This window comes from Oncorhynchus keta, chromosome 28 (assembly GCF_023373465.1).
Source record: "Oncorhynchus keta strain PuntledgeMale-10-30-2019 chromosome 28, Oket_V2, whole genome shotgun sequence".
Lineage (NCBI taxonomy): Eukaryota > Metazoa > Chordata > Actinopteri > Salmoniformes > Salmonidae > Oncorhynchus > Oncorhynchus keta.
In genome coordinates, this window is record NC_068448.1 from 30,008,455 (window position 1) to 30,028,910 (window position 20,456).

At 41.0% G+C, this 20,456-nt stretch overlaps 1 protein-coding gene across 3 annotated transcripts in view; it reads left to right on the forward strand.

Moving 5' to 3' along the window:
* The window catches only part of chl1a (cell adhesion molecule L1-like a), a 138,820-nt gene that overhangs the window by 84,858 nt on the left and 33,506 nt on the right, over positions 1 to 20,456 (forward strand). For all 3 annotated transcript variants that reach the window (XM_035740681.2, XM_035740679.2, XM_035740680.2), the window contains exons 16-22: positions 111 to 308; positions 506 to 576; positions 720 to 942; positions 3,495 to 3,610; positions 16,274 to 16,478; positions 16,858 to 16,980; positions 18,584 to 18,763. In XM_035740681.2, the coding sequence (XP_035596574.1) occupies positions 111 to 308; positions 506 to 576; positions 720 to 942; positions 3,495 to 3,610; positions 16,274 to 16,478; positions 16,858 to 16,980; positions 18,584 to 18,763 (1,116 nt within the window). The remainder of the gene's footprint in view (positions 1 to 110; positions 309 to 505; positions 577 to 719; positions 943 to 3,494; positions 3,611 to 16,273; positions 16,479 to 16,857; positions 16,981 to 18,583; positions 18,764 to 20,456) is intronic.

Below are 20,456 nucleotides of genomic sequence, written 5' to 3' on the forward strand. Positions count from 1 at the left end.
GTGTATTTCGATATTTCCTAATGTAGACATACAATGTAGTACTTTTTCAGTAAACAGTATATTTATTTCTGAATGGCTAATTTATGATTTTGTATACTGTGCGAGCACAGAGTTCGTAGTGGAGTACGAGGAGAGTCAGTGGGATCCTGGGACCTGGCGAGAACTCCAGCGAGTCCCTGGCAACCAGGTCACAGCTTTGTTGACATTACACGGCCACCTGAACTACCAGTTTAGAGTGTATGCAGTTAATGGCATTGGGAAAGGGCCCCCAAGCAACCCCACAGACCGATACAAAACCCCTCCTGCAGGTTTGACTTTCTCTGTAACCTGTTATAATCATCTTATTATACATGATTAACTGTGTACTTTATATATAAGTTAAGAGGATTTCAAAGTTTTCAATGAACTGGCCATTGTCATGTGAAGAGTAATTTTGGCCATATGCGCCCTAAAGGAATTGTCTCAACACAGAGCAAACTATATAATAATGCATATGTCCTCACAGCTCCTGATAAAAACCCAGAAAACATCAAAATTCAGGGTCATCTGCCCCATCAAATGGATATCAGTTGGGAGGTGAGAGAGACTCATAACTGCATCTATAGCTACCCTTAAAGGCAGCAATTGTATGCTGTATGTCTTAGATACAGGTAGAGTATGTTGTAGATACCTTTATGTGTTTAATGACATATTTTCTGTTGTGTTGTCCTCTGTCACAGCCACTATTGCCTGTGGAGCACAATGGTCCAGGCCTGGAGTACAAGTTGAGCTACAGGAAACTGGGAGTAGAAGATATCTGGAAAGAGCATCTTGTCAAGAGACACGCCTTTGTCATCAAGAACACCCCCACATTCGTCCCCTACGAGATCAAGATCCAGAGTCGCAACAGTCACGGCTGGGGCCCAGAACCCAAAGTAGTGACAGGGTACTCCGGGGAAGACTGTGAGTAACAGACCACCAGAGTTTTTCCTTTAATCCCGTGAACTTCATACATATGGCCTCTTTTTGGAAATGTCCCAATTATCAGTCCCTCGTCCCAAAGTGTGTACGTTCACTTCCCTTATATGCAGTTGAAGTCAGAAATTTACATACACTTATGTTGGAGTCATTAAAACAAGTTTTTCAACCACTCCACAAATTTCTTGTTAACAAACTATAGTTTTGGCAAGTCAGTTAGGACATCTACTTTGTGCATGACTAAAGTAATTACTGTATCACAATTCCAGTGGGTCAGAAGTTTACATACACTAAGTTGACTTTGCCTTTTAAACAGCTTGATGGTATGGCTTGATATGGCTTGAGAAGCTTCTGATAGGCTAATTGACATAATTTGAGTCAATTGGAGGTGTACCTGTGGATGCATTTCAAGGCCTACCTTCAAACTCAGTGCCTCTTTGCTTGACATCATGGGAAAATCAAAAGAAATCAGCCAAGACCTCAGAAAAACAATTGTTGACCTCCACAAGTCTGGTTCATCCTTGGGAGCAATTTCCAAATGCCTGAAGGTACCACGTTCATCTGTACAAACAATAGTACGCAAGAATAAACACCATGGGACCATGCAGCTGTCATACCGCTTAGGAAGGAGACTCGTTCTGTCTCCTAGAGATGAACGTACTTTGGTATGAAAAGTGCAAATCAATCCCAGAACAGCAGCAAAGGACCTTGTGAAGATGCTGGAGGAAACGGGTAGAAAAGTATCTATATTCTAAGTAAAACAAGTCCAATATCGACATAACCTGAAAGGCCGCTTGGCAAGGAAGATGACACTGCTCCAAAACTGACATAAAAAAGCCAGACTACGGTTTGCAACTGCACATGGGGACAAAGATCGTACTTTTTGGAGAAATGTCCTCTGGTCTGATGAAACAAAAATAGAACTTTTTGGCCATAATGACCATCGTTATGCTTGGAGGAAAAAGGGGGAGGCTTGCAAGCCGAAGAACACCATCCCAACTGTGAAGCATGGCGGTGGCAGCATCATGTTGTGGGGTGCTTTGCTGCAGGAGGGACTGGTGCACTTCACAAAATAGATTGCATCATGAGTCATGAGGAAGGAAAATTATGTGGATATATTAAAGCAACATCTCAAGACATCAGTTAGGAAGGAAGTTAAAGCTTGGTCGCAAATGGGTCTTCCAAAACGACAATGACCCCAAGCAAACTTCCAAAGTTGTGGCAAAATGGCTTAAGGACAACAACGTCAAGGTATTGGAGTAGCCATCACAAAGCCCTGTCCTCAATCCTATAGAACATTTGTGGGTAGAACTGAAAAAGCGTGTGTGAGCAAGGAGGCCAACAAACCTGAATCAGTTACACCAGCTCTGTCAGGAGGAATGGGCCAAAATTCACCCAATTTATTGTGGGAAGCTTGTGGAAGGCTACCCAAAATGTTTGACCCAAGTTAAACAATTTCAAGGCAACGCTACCAAAATTCCACTGGGAATGTGATGAAAGAAAATAAAGCTGAAATAAATCATTCTCTACTATTATTCTGACATTCCACATTCTTAAAATAAAGTGGTGATCCTAACTGACCTAAAACAGGGAATTTTTACAAGGATTAAATGTCAGGAATTGTGGAAAAACTGGGTTTAAATGTATTTGGCTAAGGTGTATGTAAACTTCCGACTTCAACTGAATACAGTATAAACTCAAAGTTTCTTCACTGATTTGAAAGGAACTAGTGAATGAGTACGCACTTCAGGAGAAAGGAGATATTATTGGGATGTATACTTTTAAGGCTGGATAGGTGTATCATAATGTGTGTTTTACCAAGCCCACCCAGGGGAGGCATGTTGCTCCTGAATTAAAACCATTTTTCTACTCTTAGTTATATACAGTATATAAAGCAAATAATCATCATTGGTTGTATCATACATTTTCCATTTCCATTGTTTATCTACTGTTCTGATGTGCAGTTGGTGTTGTAGTGTATCCTGGTACTACTCTGTTAAGTGACCCAACTGCCATTTTTGACAAAGAGACCAATATTATTAATTTATGTGAACATTGCATCTCCCCCATTTTCTTGTCTTCAGTTGTCTTTTGGCATTGTTTTCGGGATAATGTATCAGGTTAAGTGTCTGTCATTTTTTTTCTGGATATCACCCCAGTCCTATGTAGGTGTACTTCAAGTAGTCCCCTCACATAAGAAATTGGAACCGTTGCAGAGAGTTTGCAAGTCAAATTCTCACCTTTGTCTTAGCAAATTGTGAGATTTTACACATAATGACACAAAGGATAATGGATTTTAGTTTTGTTTTTCACACCCTCCTTACTATAACCCTCCTCCCCGCCCTCTACATAGACTGTACTAATACGTACCCTTCATAGTTTCATACAGAAGTGGAAATGCTTTTGTTTTATATAGTGTGTTTGTTCGTTCTTGATGTTGTATTTCTTGTGTGCTACCTACCCTTTGTCTAGTGTGTGCGTGTGCGTGCGCTTGTGTGCTTGTACTATTGCTACTGATTGGTGCCTGTCCTCTCTAGTGCCTACAGCTTCCCCACAGGACGTGGCAGTGGAGGTGTTGAACACCACCCTTCTCAGAGTCAGTTGGACCAGGGTTGCCCAGGCAACATTGCGGGGTCATCTGGGAGGCTACAATGTGAGTGTTCAGGGTTGTGTTCATCAGGTACCAAATGGAAGAAAATGGACTGAAATAGGGAGGAACGAGCTTGTCCGCTTTCCATTGTATGGCCTAATGAGCATTATCCAAGTTTCTCTATCAGGATTTTACTTGAGGTTGGCCCATCTGCCTAGCTCTTGCTCTTCTTCACCCAAAGTAGGGCCATTACATCTCACTTAATATAAATACTGGGTCACCTGTACATATCCCTGGGTAGCCTGCTCCACAGGCTGTATTCATATTTGAAAAACAAAAATGTGGAATATTAAGGCTGAATTTAAGGTTGCCTGTGTGTTTTTCAAGTCAGGGTACTCTGTGTAATCTATCATTTGTGTACATTATGTGCCCATTTAGCATAGCATGTTTTACATTGAAGTTAGTTAGCAGTTAGCATTAATTATTGGTCGACAAACCGCATTTTACATTTTTTACATTTACATTTAAGTCATTTAGCAGACGCTCTTATCCAGAGCGACTTACAAATTGGTGCATACACCTTATGACAACCAGTGGAACAGCCACTTGCATCTAAATCTTGTTGGGGGGGAGAAGGATTACCTACCCTTACTTACCCTATCCTAGGTATTCCTTGAAGAGGTGGGGTTTCAGGTGTCTCCGGAAGGTGGTGATTGACTCCGCTGTCCTGGCGTCGTGAGGGAGTTTGTTCCACCATTGGGGGCCAGAGCAGCGAACAGTTTTGACTGGGCTGAGCGGGAACTGTACTTCCTCAGTGGTAGGGAGGCGAGCAGGCCAGAGGTGGATGAACGCAGTGCCCTTGTTTGGGTGTAGGGCCTGATCAGAGCCTGGAGGTACTGAGGTGCCGTTCCCCTCACAGCTCCGTAGGCGAGCACCATGGTCTTGTAGCGGATGCGAGCTTCAACTGGAAGCCAGTGGAGAGAGCGGAGGAGCGGGGTGACGTGAGAGAACTTGGGAAGGTTGAACACCAGACGGGCTGCGGCGTTCTGGATGAGTTGTAGGGGTTTAATGGCACAGGCAGGGAGCCCAGCCAACAGCGAGTTGCAGTAATCAAGACGGGAGATGACAAGTGCCTGGATTAGGACCTGCGCCGCTTCCTGTGTGAGGCAGGGTCGTACTCTGCGGATGTTGTAGAGCATGAACCTACAGGAACGGGACACCGCCTTGATGTTAGTTGAGAACGTCAGGGTGTTGTCCAGGATCACGCCAAGGTTCTTAGCGCTCTGGGAGGAGGACACAATGGAGTTGTCAACCGTGATGGCGAGATCATGGAACGGGCAGTCCTTCCCCGGGAGGAAGAGGAGCTCCGTCTTGCTGAGGTTCAGCTTGAGGTGGTGATCCGTCATCCACACTGATATGTCTGCCAGACATGCAGAGATGCGATTCGCCACCTGGTCATCAGAAGGGGGAAAGGAGAAGATTAATTGTGTGTCGTCTGCATAGCAATGATAGGAGAGACCATGTGAGGTTATGACAGAGCCAAGTGACTTGGTGTATAGCGAGAATAAGAGAGGGCCTAGAACAGAGCCCTGGGGGACACCAGTGGTGAGAGCGCGTGGTGAGGAGACAGATTCTCGCCACGCCACCTGGTAGGAGCGACCTGTCAGGTAGGACGCAATCCAAGCGTGGGCCGCGCCGGAGATGCCCAACTCGGAGAGGGTGGAGAGGAGGATCTGATGGTTCACAGTATCGAAGGCAGCCGATAGGTCTAGAAGGATGAGAGCAGAGGAGAGAGAGTTAGCTTTAGCAGTGCGGAGCGCCTCCGTGATACAGAGAAGAGCAGTCTCAGTTGAATGACTAGTCTTGAAACCTGACTGATTTGGATCAAGAAGGTCATTCTGAGAGAGATAGCGGTAGAGCTGGCCAAGGACGGCACGCTCAAGAGTTTTGGAGAGAAAAGAGAGAAGGGATACTGGTCTGTAGTTGTTGACATCGGAGGGATCGAGTGTAGGTTTTTTCAGAAGGGGTGCAACTCTCGCTCTCTTGAAGACGGGAGGGACGTAGCCAGCGGTCAGGGATGAGTTGATGAGCGAGGTGAGGTAAGGGAGAAGGTCTCCGGAAATGGTCTGGAGAAGAGAGGAGGGGATAGGGTCAAGCGGGCAGGTTGTTGGGCGGCCGGCCGTCACAAGACGCGAGATTTCATCTGGAGAGAGAGGGGAGAAAGAGGTCAGAGCATAGGGTAGGGCAGTGTGAGCAGAACCAGCGGTGTCGTTTGACTTAGCAAACGAGGATCGGATGTCATCGACCTTCTTTTCAAAATGGTTGACGAAGTCATCTGCAGAGAGGGGGAGGAGGGAGGGGGGAGGATTCAGGAGGGAGGAGAAGGTGGCAAAGAGCTTCCTAGGGTTAGAGGCAGATGCTTGGAACTTAGAATGGTAGAAAGTGGCTTTAGCAGCAGAGACAGAGGAGGAAAATGTAGAGAGGAGGGAGTGAAAGGATGCCAGGTCCGCAGGGAGGCGAGTTTTCCTCCATTTCCGCTCGGCTGCCCGGAGCCCTGTTCTGTGAGCTCGCAATGAGTCGTCGAGCCACGGAGCGGGAGGGGAGGACCGAGCCGGCCTGGAGGATAGGGGACATAGGGAGTCAAAGGATGCAGTAAGGGAGGAGAGGAGGGTTGAGGAGGCAGAATCAGGAGATAGGTTGGAGAAAGTTTGAGCAGAGGGAAGAGAAGATAGGATGGAAGAGGAGAGAGTAGCGGGGGAGAGAGAGCGAAGGTTGGGACGGCGCGATACCATCCGAGTAGGGGCAGTGTGGGAAGTGTTGGATGAGAGCGAGAGGGAAAAGGATACAAGGTAGTGGTCGGAGACTTGGAGGGGAGTTGCAATGAGGTTAGTGGAAGAACAGCATCTAGTAAAGATGAGGTCAAGCGTATTGCCTGCCTTGTGAGTAGGGGGAAGGTGAGAGGGTGAGGTCAAAAGAGGAGAGGAGTGGAAAGAAGGAGGCAGAGAGGAATGAGTCAAAGGTAGACGTTATACAGTTAATGCACAAACTGGTTTGGATTTTTACTTTACGTTTGGTAAATGTTATATAAATGTAATAACTGAGTAATGAAACTCTAAAAAGTATGGCAATCGTCCGTTCTTATCACCAGTAAAAGACTGCTAACAGTTGCGAACGGCTAATTTGCTAGCAGAGTTTTGGGTGTGCACATGTACTTTACACTGCCTTCAGAAAGTATTCACACCCCTTGACTTTTTCCACATTTTGAAAAACTTTGCTTAACAAGTCACACAATAAGTGTACTCTACACATACAATTATCTGCAAGGTCCCTCTGTCGAACAGTGAATTTCAAACACAGATTCAACTACCAAGATCAGGGAAGTTTTCCAATGCCTCGCAAAGAAGGACACCTATTGGAAGATGGGTGAAAATAAAAAAGCAGACATTGAATATCCCTTTGAGCATGGCGAAGTTATTAATTACACTTTGGATAGTGTATCAATACAACCAGTCACTACAAAGATACAGGCGTCATTCCTAACTCAGTTGCCGGAGAGGAAGGAAACCGCTCAGGGATTTCACCATGAAGCCAATGATGTCTTTAAAACAGTTACAGGAGAAACATTTGGATGGATCAACAACATTGTAGTTACTCCACAATACTAACCTAAATGACAGAGTGAAATACAAGGAAAACTTTCCAGAATACAAATATTCTAAAACTTGCATCATGTTTGCAGTAAGGCACAAAAGTAAAACTGTGAAAAATGTGGCAAAGAAATGTACTTTGTCCTGAATACAAAGCGTTATGTTTGGGGCAACTCCAACACAACACATCACTGAGTACCACTATTTATATTTTTAAGTATGGTGGTGGTTGCATGATTGTATGGGTTCGCTTTTCATCGACAAGGACTAGGGAGTTTTTTATGATAAAAATAAATGGATTAGAGCTAAGCACATGCAAAATCCTAAAGAAACACCTTGTTCAGTCTGCTTTCCAATAGACACTGGGAGACAATTTCACCTTTCAGCAGGACAATAACCTAAAAACACAAGACCAAATATACACTGGAGTTGCTTACCAAGATGAAATTGAATGTTCCTGAGTGGCCTAGTTACAGTTTTGACTTAAAAAAGCTTGAAAATCTCTGGTTATACATGAAAATGGCTGTCTTTCTAGCAATGATGAACAACCAACTTGACAGAGCTTGAAGAATGTTAAAAATAATAATGTGCAAATATTGTACAATTCAGGTGTGCAAAGCTAATTTCTATTAACATGTTTTCACTTTGTCATTATGGGGTATTGTGTGTAGATGGGTGACAAACAATCAATTTAATACATGTTTAATTCAGGCTGTAACACAACAACATGTTGAATAAGTCAATGGGTATGAATTCTTTCTGAAGGCACTGAATGCCATGAATAGTGCCTGTGAGAGCACGGGCACCAATGCGGGTGCCGAAAGCATCTTAGAATATGGCACAATGCACCTTGTGGCGAAAGTATGAACTGCCGTTGAATCCATTGAAGATACATACAATCATTATTATGATAAAGGAAGATGGACTTTTTCACAAAATAGAGGCATACAAAGACAAATGTTTTACAGCGTGGAAAAAATGAGTTTAGTAAATGTATGAAAATGCGAAACATTTATTTTTGGGTGAAGTTTAATTGAACAGTATAAAACAATCAGAAGAGAGAAAGCCCCATTTAAAACCACTTAGAATGTATTTGTTGCCTCCCTGGGGATATGCACTACTCATGAAGCATATTTAGAACTTGTATTATTAAAAAACAAAATATTGTCAAATACCCATACCATAAAAAAATAAAAATGTGATATGATATTTTGGCCAAATCACCCAGCCCTAGTTATCATTAGTCAGCAGCAGTTCATTCTCAATGGCACTTGAGTCATTCTTGAGTTGCAATGGATTTTGGTATGGAATTTAGAAAAAACATCTAATTCATAGATTTTATTTATTTAAATGTATTTGTGTGCGTCTTCCCATTTTTAAATCAATTTATATGGCAACTTAATGACTTCACATTTTGTATTTTATTTATTGTGATAACCAGTCATTTCCTTTCATCAAAATAGAGTAACACCAATTACACTTTATATTTAGTAACACCAAATCATTAGCCTGAAATCTAGAACCTGTTTTGCTAACACTCATTGTGCGGGGTGGCAGCGTAGCCTAGTGGTTAGAGCGTTGGACTAGTAACCGGAAGGTTGCGAGTTCAAACCCCTGAGCTGACAAGGTACAAATCTGTCGTTCTGCCCCTGAACAGGCAGTTAACCCACTGTTCCTAGGCCATCATTGAAAATAAGAATATGTTCTTAACTGACTTGCCTGGTTAAATAAAGGTTAAAAAAAATAAAAATGTAGTCCATGTCATGCTAAACATGCTATGGGTAGCATGACAATGTGTGGCAATGAGAACGTGAGAACTCAATGCCACTCACACCAATGGCATAAAACTTAGACATGCATTTGTTCAAAATAAAAAAGGAATTTTAAGTCTTAATTGTTTTAATACAATATATTAAATACTTTGTTAATTTTCTAGCATTCAAAATAATAAGTCCCCAAAACATGTGACTACAACTCTACTGGGAAAAACAAATTTGCTTGCACTAAATACATTAAACAATAGATAAACAGAACGTGTTTCAAGGACTTGCAGTATGTTTGATCATTGATAAACAGTTCAAATGAAACAAAAACAGGAATGATGCGTTTAACTCTTTGCCATTTTAAAGATTTTTTCATGGTTGCACAGTTGACCGACCCCCCTCTCAGGCACTGATTCTTCTGGCGTCCTTTTCCTTCTTCTTCAGATAGCTTTACAGTTCAAAGTGGATGGCCCATGATAATGTCCCAATTTCAATGTCTCATCTTTACCACTCATTATGTCTTGTCCATTCGTCAACCAATATACCAGAATCATAAGAAAAGGTTAGAACAGATCTCCCTCTATGCTTACTCCATGTGGACTCTTCTCTCACACTCCTGAGAGAAGCATGAAAGAAAAGCAGTTGATAGCTTAGATCTGATACTGTACACCAATTTCTGGCTTGGTTCCTTTCTCTCGGTAGAAGTGGTTCGGAAGGCCTTCTTCAATGCCTTTGTCACTCTTCTTCAGCCAGTTAGAGGAGATTTTGAGGTACACACACTATTCGGTCCAATTATCTCTTCCATGCATTAAGATACCGTCTGATGTCACTTTTCATGATCACCTCGAAAGAACAGATCAGAACAACAGTTTAGTTCAGTTCATTAACTACATGATAAATTATTACTTTTACCAATTATTAATACACATATCTAAACATATTTCAAAGAGAATATCAACACATTCTATTGAAACTATTCTTTCAAATTGGCTTATACTCCCCATCTCACTGTCAACTCCATCGTAGAGCCAAGGATCAAGAAGTTAGACCTATACCCCTCGGGAATAGAACAAAACAAACACAACAATACAATACACTCAACAATACAATACACTCATTCACATATCACCCAAGGTGTATAAACTTCAATTCAAAACCTCAAACTGAATCATCCCCCATGTTTTACACATATCTCTCCATGAGAGTAATGGAAAAAACAAAACTACTAATGGAAAAAAAATTAATTCAAATAACCTTTTCAAATTATAATCACCAAACTGAAAACCCCCCACAAATAAAAATGATTGAACCCCTATGGTCATAGGAAAATAGACTTAAAGCAGCATATCATATCCTTAGTTAAAAGCAATGCCCTCCTTCTTCACAGTGGTCTAAATTACAAATATTGCTAAGAACTATAAACTCAAACATATTTATCAAATACACAAATTATCTTGAAAGCAGTATTACAAATGACCATAAATTCATTATCCAAATGGCCTTCCAATGCGGGTGATCAAGCCACAACGGAAGGTCATTATAGAGGTCATACAAAACCCTTCAAAGAAGTGTTTTTTACTATATTAGACAAATTGCAAACAATAGTCAAATAGTTCCTACATGTTGTATTCCGGGTTCCCAGAACATTCCTTTATCAAAAGAATGAACGTGTTTAATTAAAAACTCATTAAAATTCCATGTGCGTGCATGTCCCTTTAAGATACCTTTGCACTAAAACAAATGGAAAACTCACCAAACCCAAAGGAAATAAAATAAAAAAAATCAAACATAGTATTTTAAAAACACCAACAAATAGTCATAACAAATGTTTTAGAGAACTTCTATCCATCCCAGAAGAAAGAATCCTAAACCTGTTTATTTATTTTTTCCCAGTGGGCAAAAATAAATAACCCCTCTCATTTCAACGTTTTTCCTTACCTCTATCGTAAGCTTTAAAACCAAACTTTATAACTTCCTCTTCTCTTTCCTCTTCACACTTATGAAATGTCCAAGACTTTAAAAAATAACACACGCAGCTCCAAAATTATAACACGTGTCAGTCAATCTATAAGAATGAAAAACATTTCGGTGGGCACCTCTCTATCGCCATTATCTCTCCGCTATTATTTAGAATTTCTTTAATTTAGGCAACTGTCTCCTCTGTTGATACAGTAAGTTAAATACGACTCAATTCTCAATACATTATTCCAGCAGATAATTTAGTGAACAGACATCGTCTTGCATCAGTTTTTAGTTGAATGAATTAGTCTATCAATTTAACCTAAACAATCTATTAAAAAGTTCAATTTATCCCTTCTATCAATTTGAACCAAACAAGCTATTAAAACGTTCAGTGTATATCTTATACAAACACTAGCGACTATAACTTTCCAGGCAAAACATACAAATAGTTTAATTACAGTCAAAAACGCGGGACTCCAGCTTGGAAGGTAGCTATGCTCACCACTATATCACCAACGCTATGTAAATGACTAAGATTCTCTGCAAATAAACCCACTTTACAAGTAAAATCATGACACGTCACTATCGGCAATTCCCAGAAAAATAGACCTAGTTTTAAAGGTCCAAGCGTTACTCCGGCTATGATTCTCATATGCCAAATGAATAAATTTGCAATCAAAGAATAAAATCGACATTTATTGACTAGGAAACAGATCTTGCGCCTTTTAATAAAAGTAGATTATGTTTACTTATGCAACGTATTTCAATTACTTTACTACATCACGCAATGATAATTCGTTTCATGGAAAACCTTAGGCTTTGTACGACATTATAAATTACGTCGAGATTCCCTCGAATTCTCTCTAACTTTATGGAAAACAGTTTATTCAATAAATCCCGCAATTTCTCTCATACTGGGAAGAAAAATATAACTTTATCAGAATCAGACCTTAAGGGCAGTTTTATTTCAAATGTTGTACCCAGACGGAGATAATCAATATGCGTTTTATAGTTACATCGTTAGGGTAAGATAACCAAAAGTTTCTAGAGCTCAATTTCCCAGATTTTGTAGACTAGTTTAATAGTGCTTAAACCCACATCTTTACCAAATTATCCATTAAAGATACTAACTAAAAACCTACATACGTCTACGAATGGGTGGTTTAAATTGTATCTAATTCTATTCTCAGCATTACTTTATCAAATCTTTCGTAATTGATTATACAAACATACAATTTATCATAATTTCAAATAATTCACAGAATCTATATAAAACTTAAGAAATCTTAGGTACTCACACAGAACTTTAAGGATCACCCACACAGGATTGGTCAGATGTTCACATAGAACATCAGAACATACTTGAAAGGTTACTCACACAGAGTCAACCTACCCCGCTCACACAGAACGCTCCGGCAAATATTACCTAGTGAGCCCATAACAAAATACTCACACAGAGTAACCCAGGGCATACCTGGCTAGCACATTTAAAATAATTGGAATTCACCACCTCTGAGGGGCACTTAGACAATAACACAGACACACAGAATTAGGTCCTTCTTCCAATAGGGCTTCACCAATTACCATGTTTCACACAGAACACACAGTTACCCTGGCCCCTCACCCCCACAGACTGCACCAATCCCCACTGTGATCAATTCAGTGTCAGGACAGCTCTTGGTCACTCGCAACCGGACAGTGGCAGAGTATCTTTGAGTCCACAAACTCTCAGATTACTCTCCTGTGACTCGGCCCTGCTTACACCTCCGAGGTGCGCTCCTTTTCAAAGGAATTCACACTTAGAGTATACGTAACAGAGGCATATTTAAAAAACTTGACTTCAAGTGTGTGGTTCGCTCACCTCTTTAATAGAAACTCAGTTCGAGATGTGGTATCCACTCGGCTCGCTTACTCTCAGATCAAAGGTTGGTCCATCTGCTTCGTTTCCGAAGTGTGGTTTCCCTAAGATCCCAAGTTTGAGGGATCACTCGTGCATGATTTATTTACCTAGATCATCAGGAACGGTCACCGAGTGAAGATTCATTATCCTATCCTCGTCGCCAAATGTCGTGGAAATTTCCTGTATTACCAAATCACAAGAGAGCAAACCACACACAAGTCAGAGTTATCATAAAGTCCATCTTTAATTATATGAGCTTCACCATATCCCTGTTACTCTCGGATCAATTCAGTGTCTATAAATGAATTCTCTGAGAGTGCCAACATAATGGCAACTGAGATCCTTTATAGCAAAGACACACCCACCTAAACTCACATGACAAATAACAGATCTTATGAACATTACACAAAGAACCTTTTACTTGAAAAAAGAAGTATCCTATAGCCAGACAGTATTAGCTATAAATTATCGTTTAGTTTGCTCTCCTAAAACAAAGTTCTTACCTCGTTCTTGGTACCACTTAGGACCAAAACATTACCTCATCCAATGGCATATATCAATTGTCAATCCTAGATACTCCCACAAAAATACAACCCCTTCTGGACAAGCTTACGGAGAGGAGTGACTGGCACACAGACATTGTGGAGCCAAGAGATAATTGGTTCCCTCTCAGTCATCCCTTCACAAGGTTTAAAAGATACGTTTACATATGAAGACAAGCCTGACCTCTCCCCTCTCTGGGCCCCAAGTAACTTTTTCCACATAAGCATACTTATGAAAATTGATAAAACATCTTATTTGTCAAAGTTACCTAAATAATTCTGATTCTGCTACCACAACATTCACCCCAGTCTAAGGTTCTGAGTGCTCTGGAGAAAGGTTTTCATCAAGGATCTCTCTGTACTTTTCTCATTTCATATTTTCCTCGATCCTGACTAGTTACACAGTCCCTGCCACTGAAAAACATCCCCACAGCATGATGCTGCCACCACCATACTTCCCCGTAGTGATGGTGCCAGGTTTCCTAAAGATTTGGCACTTGGCATTCAGGCCGGCCAAAGAGTTCAATCTTGGTTTCATCAGACCAGAGAATCTTGATCCTCATGTTCTGAGAGTCTTTAGGTGCCTTTTGGCAAACTCCAAGCGGGCTGTCGTGCCTTTTACTGAAGAGTAGCTTCCGTCTGCCCACTCTACCATAAAGGCCTGATTAGTGGAGTCCTGTAGAGATGGTTGTCCTTCTGGAAGGTTCTTCCATCTCCACAGAGGAACTCTAAAGCTCCCTGACCAAGGCCTTTTTGCTCAGTTTGTTTGGCCGGCCAGCTCTAGGAAGAGTCTTGGTGGTTCCAAACTTCTTCCATAAGAGTGATGGAGGCCACTGTGTTCTTGGGGACCTTCAATGCTGCATACATTTTTTGGTACCCTTCCCCATATCTGTGCCTTGACACAATCCTGTCTCTGAGCCCCCAGGACAATTCCTTCGACCTCATAGCTTGGTTTTTGCTCTGACATGCACTGTCAACTGTGGGACCTGTGGGACAGGTGTGTGCCTTTCCAAATCATATCCAATCAATTGAATTTACCTAAGGTTGACTCCAATCAAGTTGTTGAATCATCTCAAGGATGATCAATGGAAACAGGACACACCTGAGCTCAATTTAAAGTCTCATAGGAAAGTGTATGAATACTTATGTAATTAAAGTTTTTTATTTTTAATACTTTTGCAAACATTTCTAAAAGCCTGTTTGCTTTGTCATTATGGGGTATTGTGTGTAGATTGCTGAGGATGATCTTTATTTAACTAGGCAAGTCAGTTAAGAACAAATTCTTATTTTCAATGACGGCCTAGGAACAGTGGGTTAACTGCCTGTTCAGGGGCAGAACGACAGATTTGTACCTTGTCAGCTCGGGGGTTTGCAACCTTCCGGCTACTAGTCCAACGCTCTAACCACTAGGCTACCCTGCCGCCCCAATCCATTTTAGAATAAGGCTTTAATGTAACATAATGTGAAAAAAGTGGTCTGAATACTTTCCGAAGGCACTGTATTTGGACAGTGAAGCAACATTTTTTCATTTGTCTCTATATTCTAGATTTTGGGATTTGAGATCAAAGGTTTCATATAAGGTGACAGTACAGAATGTCACCTTTTATTTGAGGGTATTTTCATAAGTATATGTTTTACTGTTTAGAAATTAAATCACTATGTATCTAGTCCTCCCATTTGAATAATTAATTTGAACATATTCACTTATAACGTATTAAAGAAGTCAAAAGTTTAGTATTTCATGCATTGACTACTGTCACGGATGTCTTAAGAACAGGATCAAGGAGCAGCAGATGTTGTTCCACATATTTATTTCAAAGTGAAACTTTAAGCAAAACATAATAAACGGACATTGAAACATGACTACGTGGTGCACAAACACAAAACAATATCCCACAAAGCAGGTGGGAACAGGGAACCCTTAAGTATGATCCCCAATTAGAGACAATGAACATCAGCTGCCTCTAATTGGGATGCATACCAAGAGCACCAACATAGAAATATATAACCTAGAACGCCCCCTAGTCACGCCCTGACCTACTACACCATAGAGAACCAAGGGCTCTGTATGGTCAGGGCGTGACAACTACATCAAACTTGCGACTCTACAAACTAATTTGCTGTTTGTTTTGATTGTGTTTTGGGTTATGTTTTGTCCAATAGTAACTGAATGATGACTAGAGTTGTTTTCTTTAACTGAGTAGGTGAGATGTTTCTGATCCCATGATTAAGAAAAATCATGAATAAATCATAAATAATGATGAGTGAGATGCCGTTCAGAGGCGGCAACAAAAAATGGGGGTTATGATTTTTGTGCCTCTGTAAGCTTCTCTCTCATCCTTATTCACAATTCATGATTATTCATATTCATGGAAGCATCCACATGGATGTAAAAGTGTTCAGAAATATCTTCTATTCTTACTTGCAATAAAAGTGACTCCAAAATTTCGCAAGACATGCTGACATTCTGTACTGTCGCATAATATGAAACATTCCATCTCAAATGCTGGAGTATAGAGCCAAATTAAAATGGTTAGCTTCACTGTCCAAATACATATGGAGGGGAGTGTATATGTCCAATAAAAATATATAATAAATAAATAAAGGTCCTGTGAAACCATATCCATCACAAACAAAACTTTTCTCATTTGAATATCATCTTTGGGAGGCAAGGTAGCCTAGTGTTTAGAGCGTTGGTCTTGTAACCAGAAGGTTGTAAGTTCAAACCCCTGAGCTGACAAGGTACAAATCTATTGTTCTGCCCCTGAACAGGCAGTTAACCCACTGTTCCTAGGCCATCATGGAAAATAAGAATTTGTTCTTAACTGACTTGCCTAGTAAAATAAAGGTTAAAAATAAAATCTTCAAAATGGCTGCCATATAAGTCTCTTCATTTTCTATCCCTCCCTCAGGTGCACTGGCTGAGGAAACGGAGTCTCCTACATTCCAACAGAATTCCTGAGGAGAGACATTTCCTGACGTTCCCAGGGAACAGGAGCCATGCCATGGTACCTGGCCTCAGACCCTTCTCGGAGTACAGACTTACCGTCAACGTCTTTAACAAAAGGGGCAACGGCCCCAATAGTGACCCCGTCACCTTCCAGACTCCAGAAGGAGGTAAATATTTGGCAGAGGAATGTGTGCACTCACAGGTTTACTTCAAGGCATAACAGTACAACAATGCAAACTTTGTGTAGCAGATGTGAGGTAGTTAGCTGTGTCCTGTAGTAATAGCCATTGTGCAGTGACATCACCCGCCCTGAGAACTGTGGTGTTGTCACAGAACACAACATGTTACTGTAAGTGTGAGTGTTTGTCTTATACTGTATATTAATACACCATTTGTGTGCCTTGCTGAAAAATGAAGCTCAAAATATGTGAACGCTAAAGCCTATAGATTTCTCAGCAAGGTAAGCCTAAGGAGTATGTTCAATACGATTATGACGGATTGTAGGCTGAATGTGTAATGTTTGTTTGTTTTTCTATGTTTTGACAGTTCCCGAACAAGTGCCCATTCTGACAGTGTCAAACGCCCAGAGAGACTCTATCACCCTGGTGTGGGCACCCCCCTTTGAGGCCAACGGCATCCTTACGGGATATCTCCTGCAGTACCAACTCAGTATGTACACACATGACCACCCTAGTATTACTTGATGAGTATGTACTCATATGACCCCTCTAGTATTAGTACAGTAGATGAGTGTGTACACACAACTTCACCACAATTTTACCAGCTGAATATTACTCTTGACCTACTATTACCTAGTGGTCAGTTTAGACTGGTCATTTACTGACTGTAGTAAAGTTTGCTGTTGTTCCAATAGCTGCACTATCAAAACCTGCACTAGATGGTGCTGTTTAAATACTCAATGGTCAATTGGGTTCTCTCTGAAGCTCAATTATTGGTATTGCCCACTGGCAGAGGGTTACCTCTATAGGCATATCAAATGTAGTGGCTGTTTTTCCCCTAATAGAATGGAAACATTTACTAAATCAAAAGAAGACATGGCTAGTTTTCATATGTCATTATATGCTTTCTATCACATGGAATTGAAATGAAATCATTTACATCTTATTTGAAGAGAACACTTATCTTATGGAGAGAACACTGAGGTAAGAGACTTTCATCACATTCATTACATTTTCCTTTTACCTGCATTTTTTTTTTGCCTGACATTTCTGGAGGCATTGTGTGAAATGTTATGGGAGACCCTTCCCTGCAGTTGTTCTAGCACCCACTGAGCCAGTCAAGCCTCTGAATGCAGCCAGCATGCCCTTTTCAGGGCTTGTCATCAGATATCAGCATTTCACTGATATTAAAGTACAAGGAGCCAGTGGGAATATAAACATTACAATAGAACTGGTTCAGAGAGCCTAACAGGCTGGCAAATATACAGTACTACAACAAAAAATCAACAAGGAAATCTTATTAAACCTTATCATTGTATAGAGGTATCTCTTTATGTACATGCTGCTTCAGAGCAACGTCTTTAGGAATAACATGGAAGGGCACTAATACAGAAAAAAGGGAGGCAGTGAATTGTAAGTGCAGTAATTGGAATCTGTAATCGATGGGTAAAATACTATAACACTAACATCTCCATTTATTTACCACGAGACCTGACAATGAAAACCTCTGGAGCCTAATTACAGCATATAAGTAGGCCCCAGACTCTTAGTCAAGTCTTGTAACTAGAGTCTTGTTTCCCTCGTCAGCTCACAAAAGTCATGACCCGTGTCATGTGAATGTTTGACTGTGAGCTCTGCTCCAGCCTCTCCAAACAAATTTGTATTTTTGTGTATGTGTGTGTGTTTATCTTCTTCTTGGGTGGTCCTCTGTACCTCAGTTGGTAGAACATGTCGCTTGCAACGCCAGTATAGTGGGTTTGATTCCTGGGACCACCCATACGTAAAACTCGGGCTCCCGAGTGGCGCAGCGGTCTAAGGCACTGCATCTCAGTGCAAGAGGCGTCACTACAGACCCAAGCTGTATCGCAACCGGCCGTGATTGGGGAGTCTCATAGTGCGGCGCATAATTGGCCCAGGGTCATTAGGGTATGGCCGGGGTAGACCGTCATTGTAAATAAGAATTTGTTCTTCACTGACTTGCCTAGTTAAATAAAGGTTAAATAAAAAATTTAAACAATTATGCACGCATGACTGTAAGTCGCTTTGCATAGAAGCGTCTGTTAAATGGCTTCCATTATTTTCTTCTTCTATAGTAAATGAGACGTTGGCGATGGGGGACATGCAGGAGGTGAACGTCAGCAGTGCCGACACCACCCAGTGGCTCCTGAAGGGCCTGGAGGAGATGAGCAAGTACATGTTTTACTTGAGCGCCTGCACCAGGGTGGGTTGCGGACCTCAGCGCATGGAGGAGGGTAGCACGGTCACAGAAGCAAGTGAGTAGCCAATCCACAGGGGGATGGATCATGGTTGAGGGAGTTGATGGCTGTGTTAAACTCAATGATTACTTTACGCTACGGAACAAAACACTACGCAACGCAGCTACGGTTGCTTGTAGTAGGTGTCGGTACGCTTGTAGCTCATAACCAAATATAATCTCAGCGACTCTTCAAACAATAATCCAAACAACATTGTTGATTTATTAGAGTCCACAAAATGCTTTTTGTTTGGAAGTAATAATAACTGTGTGATTCTAGGCTATTTTAAAATGGAAAAGTTGGTAAAGTTTTTACAGCAGTTTTCTGCTATCTCACAGTGAGGAAGAAATCTGTTCTATTTTTTGCTGATATGGGCATGAACGCATTCAAGGAACATATCAAACTGGGATAATGTTGTAGGTTACACATTGTTATATGATATGGGGGAGATGTGGGAAGTTAAAAGGCTAGCTTGTTTATTTACAACGAACTAGTAGACAAAACAAGGTAATAGTAAATAACCCTAAACTTTCTCCTACATCTGCAGACATGGTTTTGAAATCGCATCCATTCGTGTCAAGCCAAATACTACTACACATGTATAGTTTACACTGTGCAAAAAAATATTCAACAACAGCTTCAAACCCTTTTATTGTTTTGTGGTTGACATCTAGATTATGAGACAAACTGTATATTCTGACAACTTTTAGCAAATATCAGGCAGCCACGTTGATGAAGCTGAATGAGAACTCATTGTTGAGACAACCAGTTTTTGAAGTGTTGAAGGGAGTTGTAATCCGTGCTTGAAGTCCGTGCTCCTATTGGGACATTATAGTGTCTGTCATTACTGAACATGGTAGAGTATATGGCTCTGAATGGAGATAAAAGGGCCTATTGGGCACGTGTGCCTTCTGGCCAAGTCAGTCATTGTTATCTACAATAGGCAATAGGGGAGCTGGAACGCAATGAGTTTGGAGACATTGATGGGAGGTGATAGAGACTATGGAGTTGATACTACATACAATGGAACATTCATGGCACTGTGAGATGCATCCTGGGAATATGGGAAAGTGTGGGTTGTGTGTTTTTGTTTCTGTTTGTATTTGAGTGTGGGTGGGTGCCTATGAGCGAGAGAGAGGATGAGAGAGACTGACATGCGTGAGAGAAAGAAATAAGTGTATGGTACAAAGGAAATAGAAAAAGAGAAACTACTGAGAAACTAAACAAGAACAACAGCTGTGATACAAGGACACAACAGCAGTGATATCAGAACAATGTGCTGGGACTCTTCAACTGGTCTAAAACCATCTATTTGTGTCTGTCTCCTCATGGTGTAGCAGAAAAGTGAGAGAAAAAAAATGTATGTTGCATTTAAGACAGATAGCAAAACCTCCTACCACAAATCCCTTAGAAAAACAGTGTATCACCAGAGATTCAATTACACTGAGTGCACAAAACATTAGGAACAACATGTTAAAGCTATGATCCCTTTTTCTTTTTTTAACAATTTCATTTGATATTTTATAAACAATACAAAACATACACTTACTGTACAAACGACTACATTGTACAAACATCAACTACATCACACCTGCCCAGACCCACTTGCACACCCACCATGATCTCTGGCGGCCGCATCACTTTCTGCCACATGGCCTGAAACTGCACCATTTTGTTTCTTTCCGTAGCCCACGCACTTTCAGTATTTAAA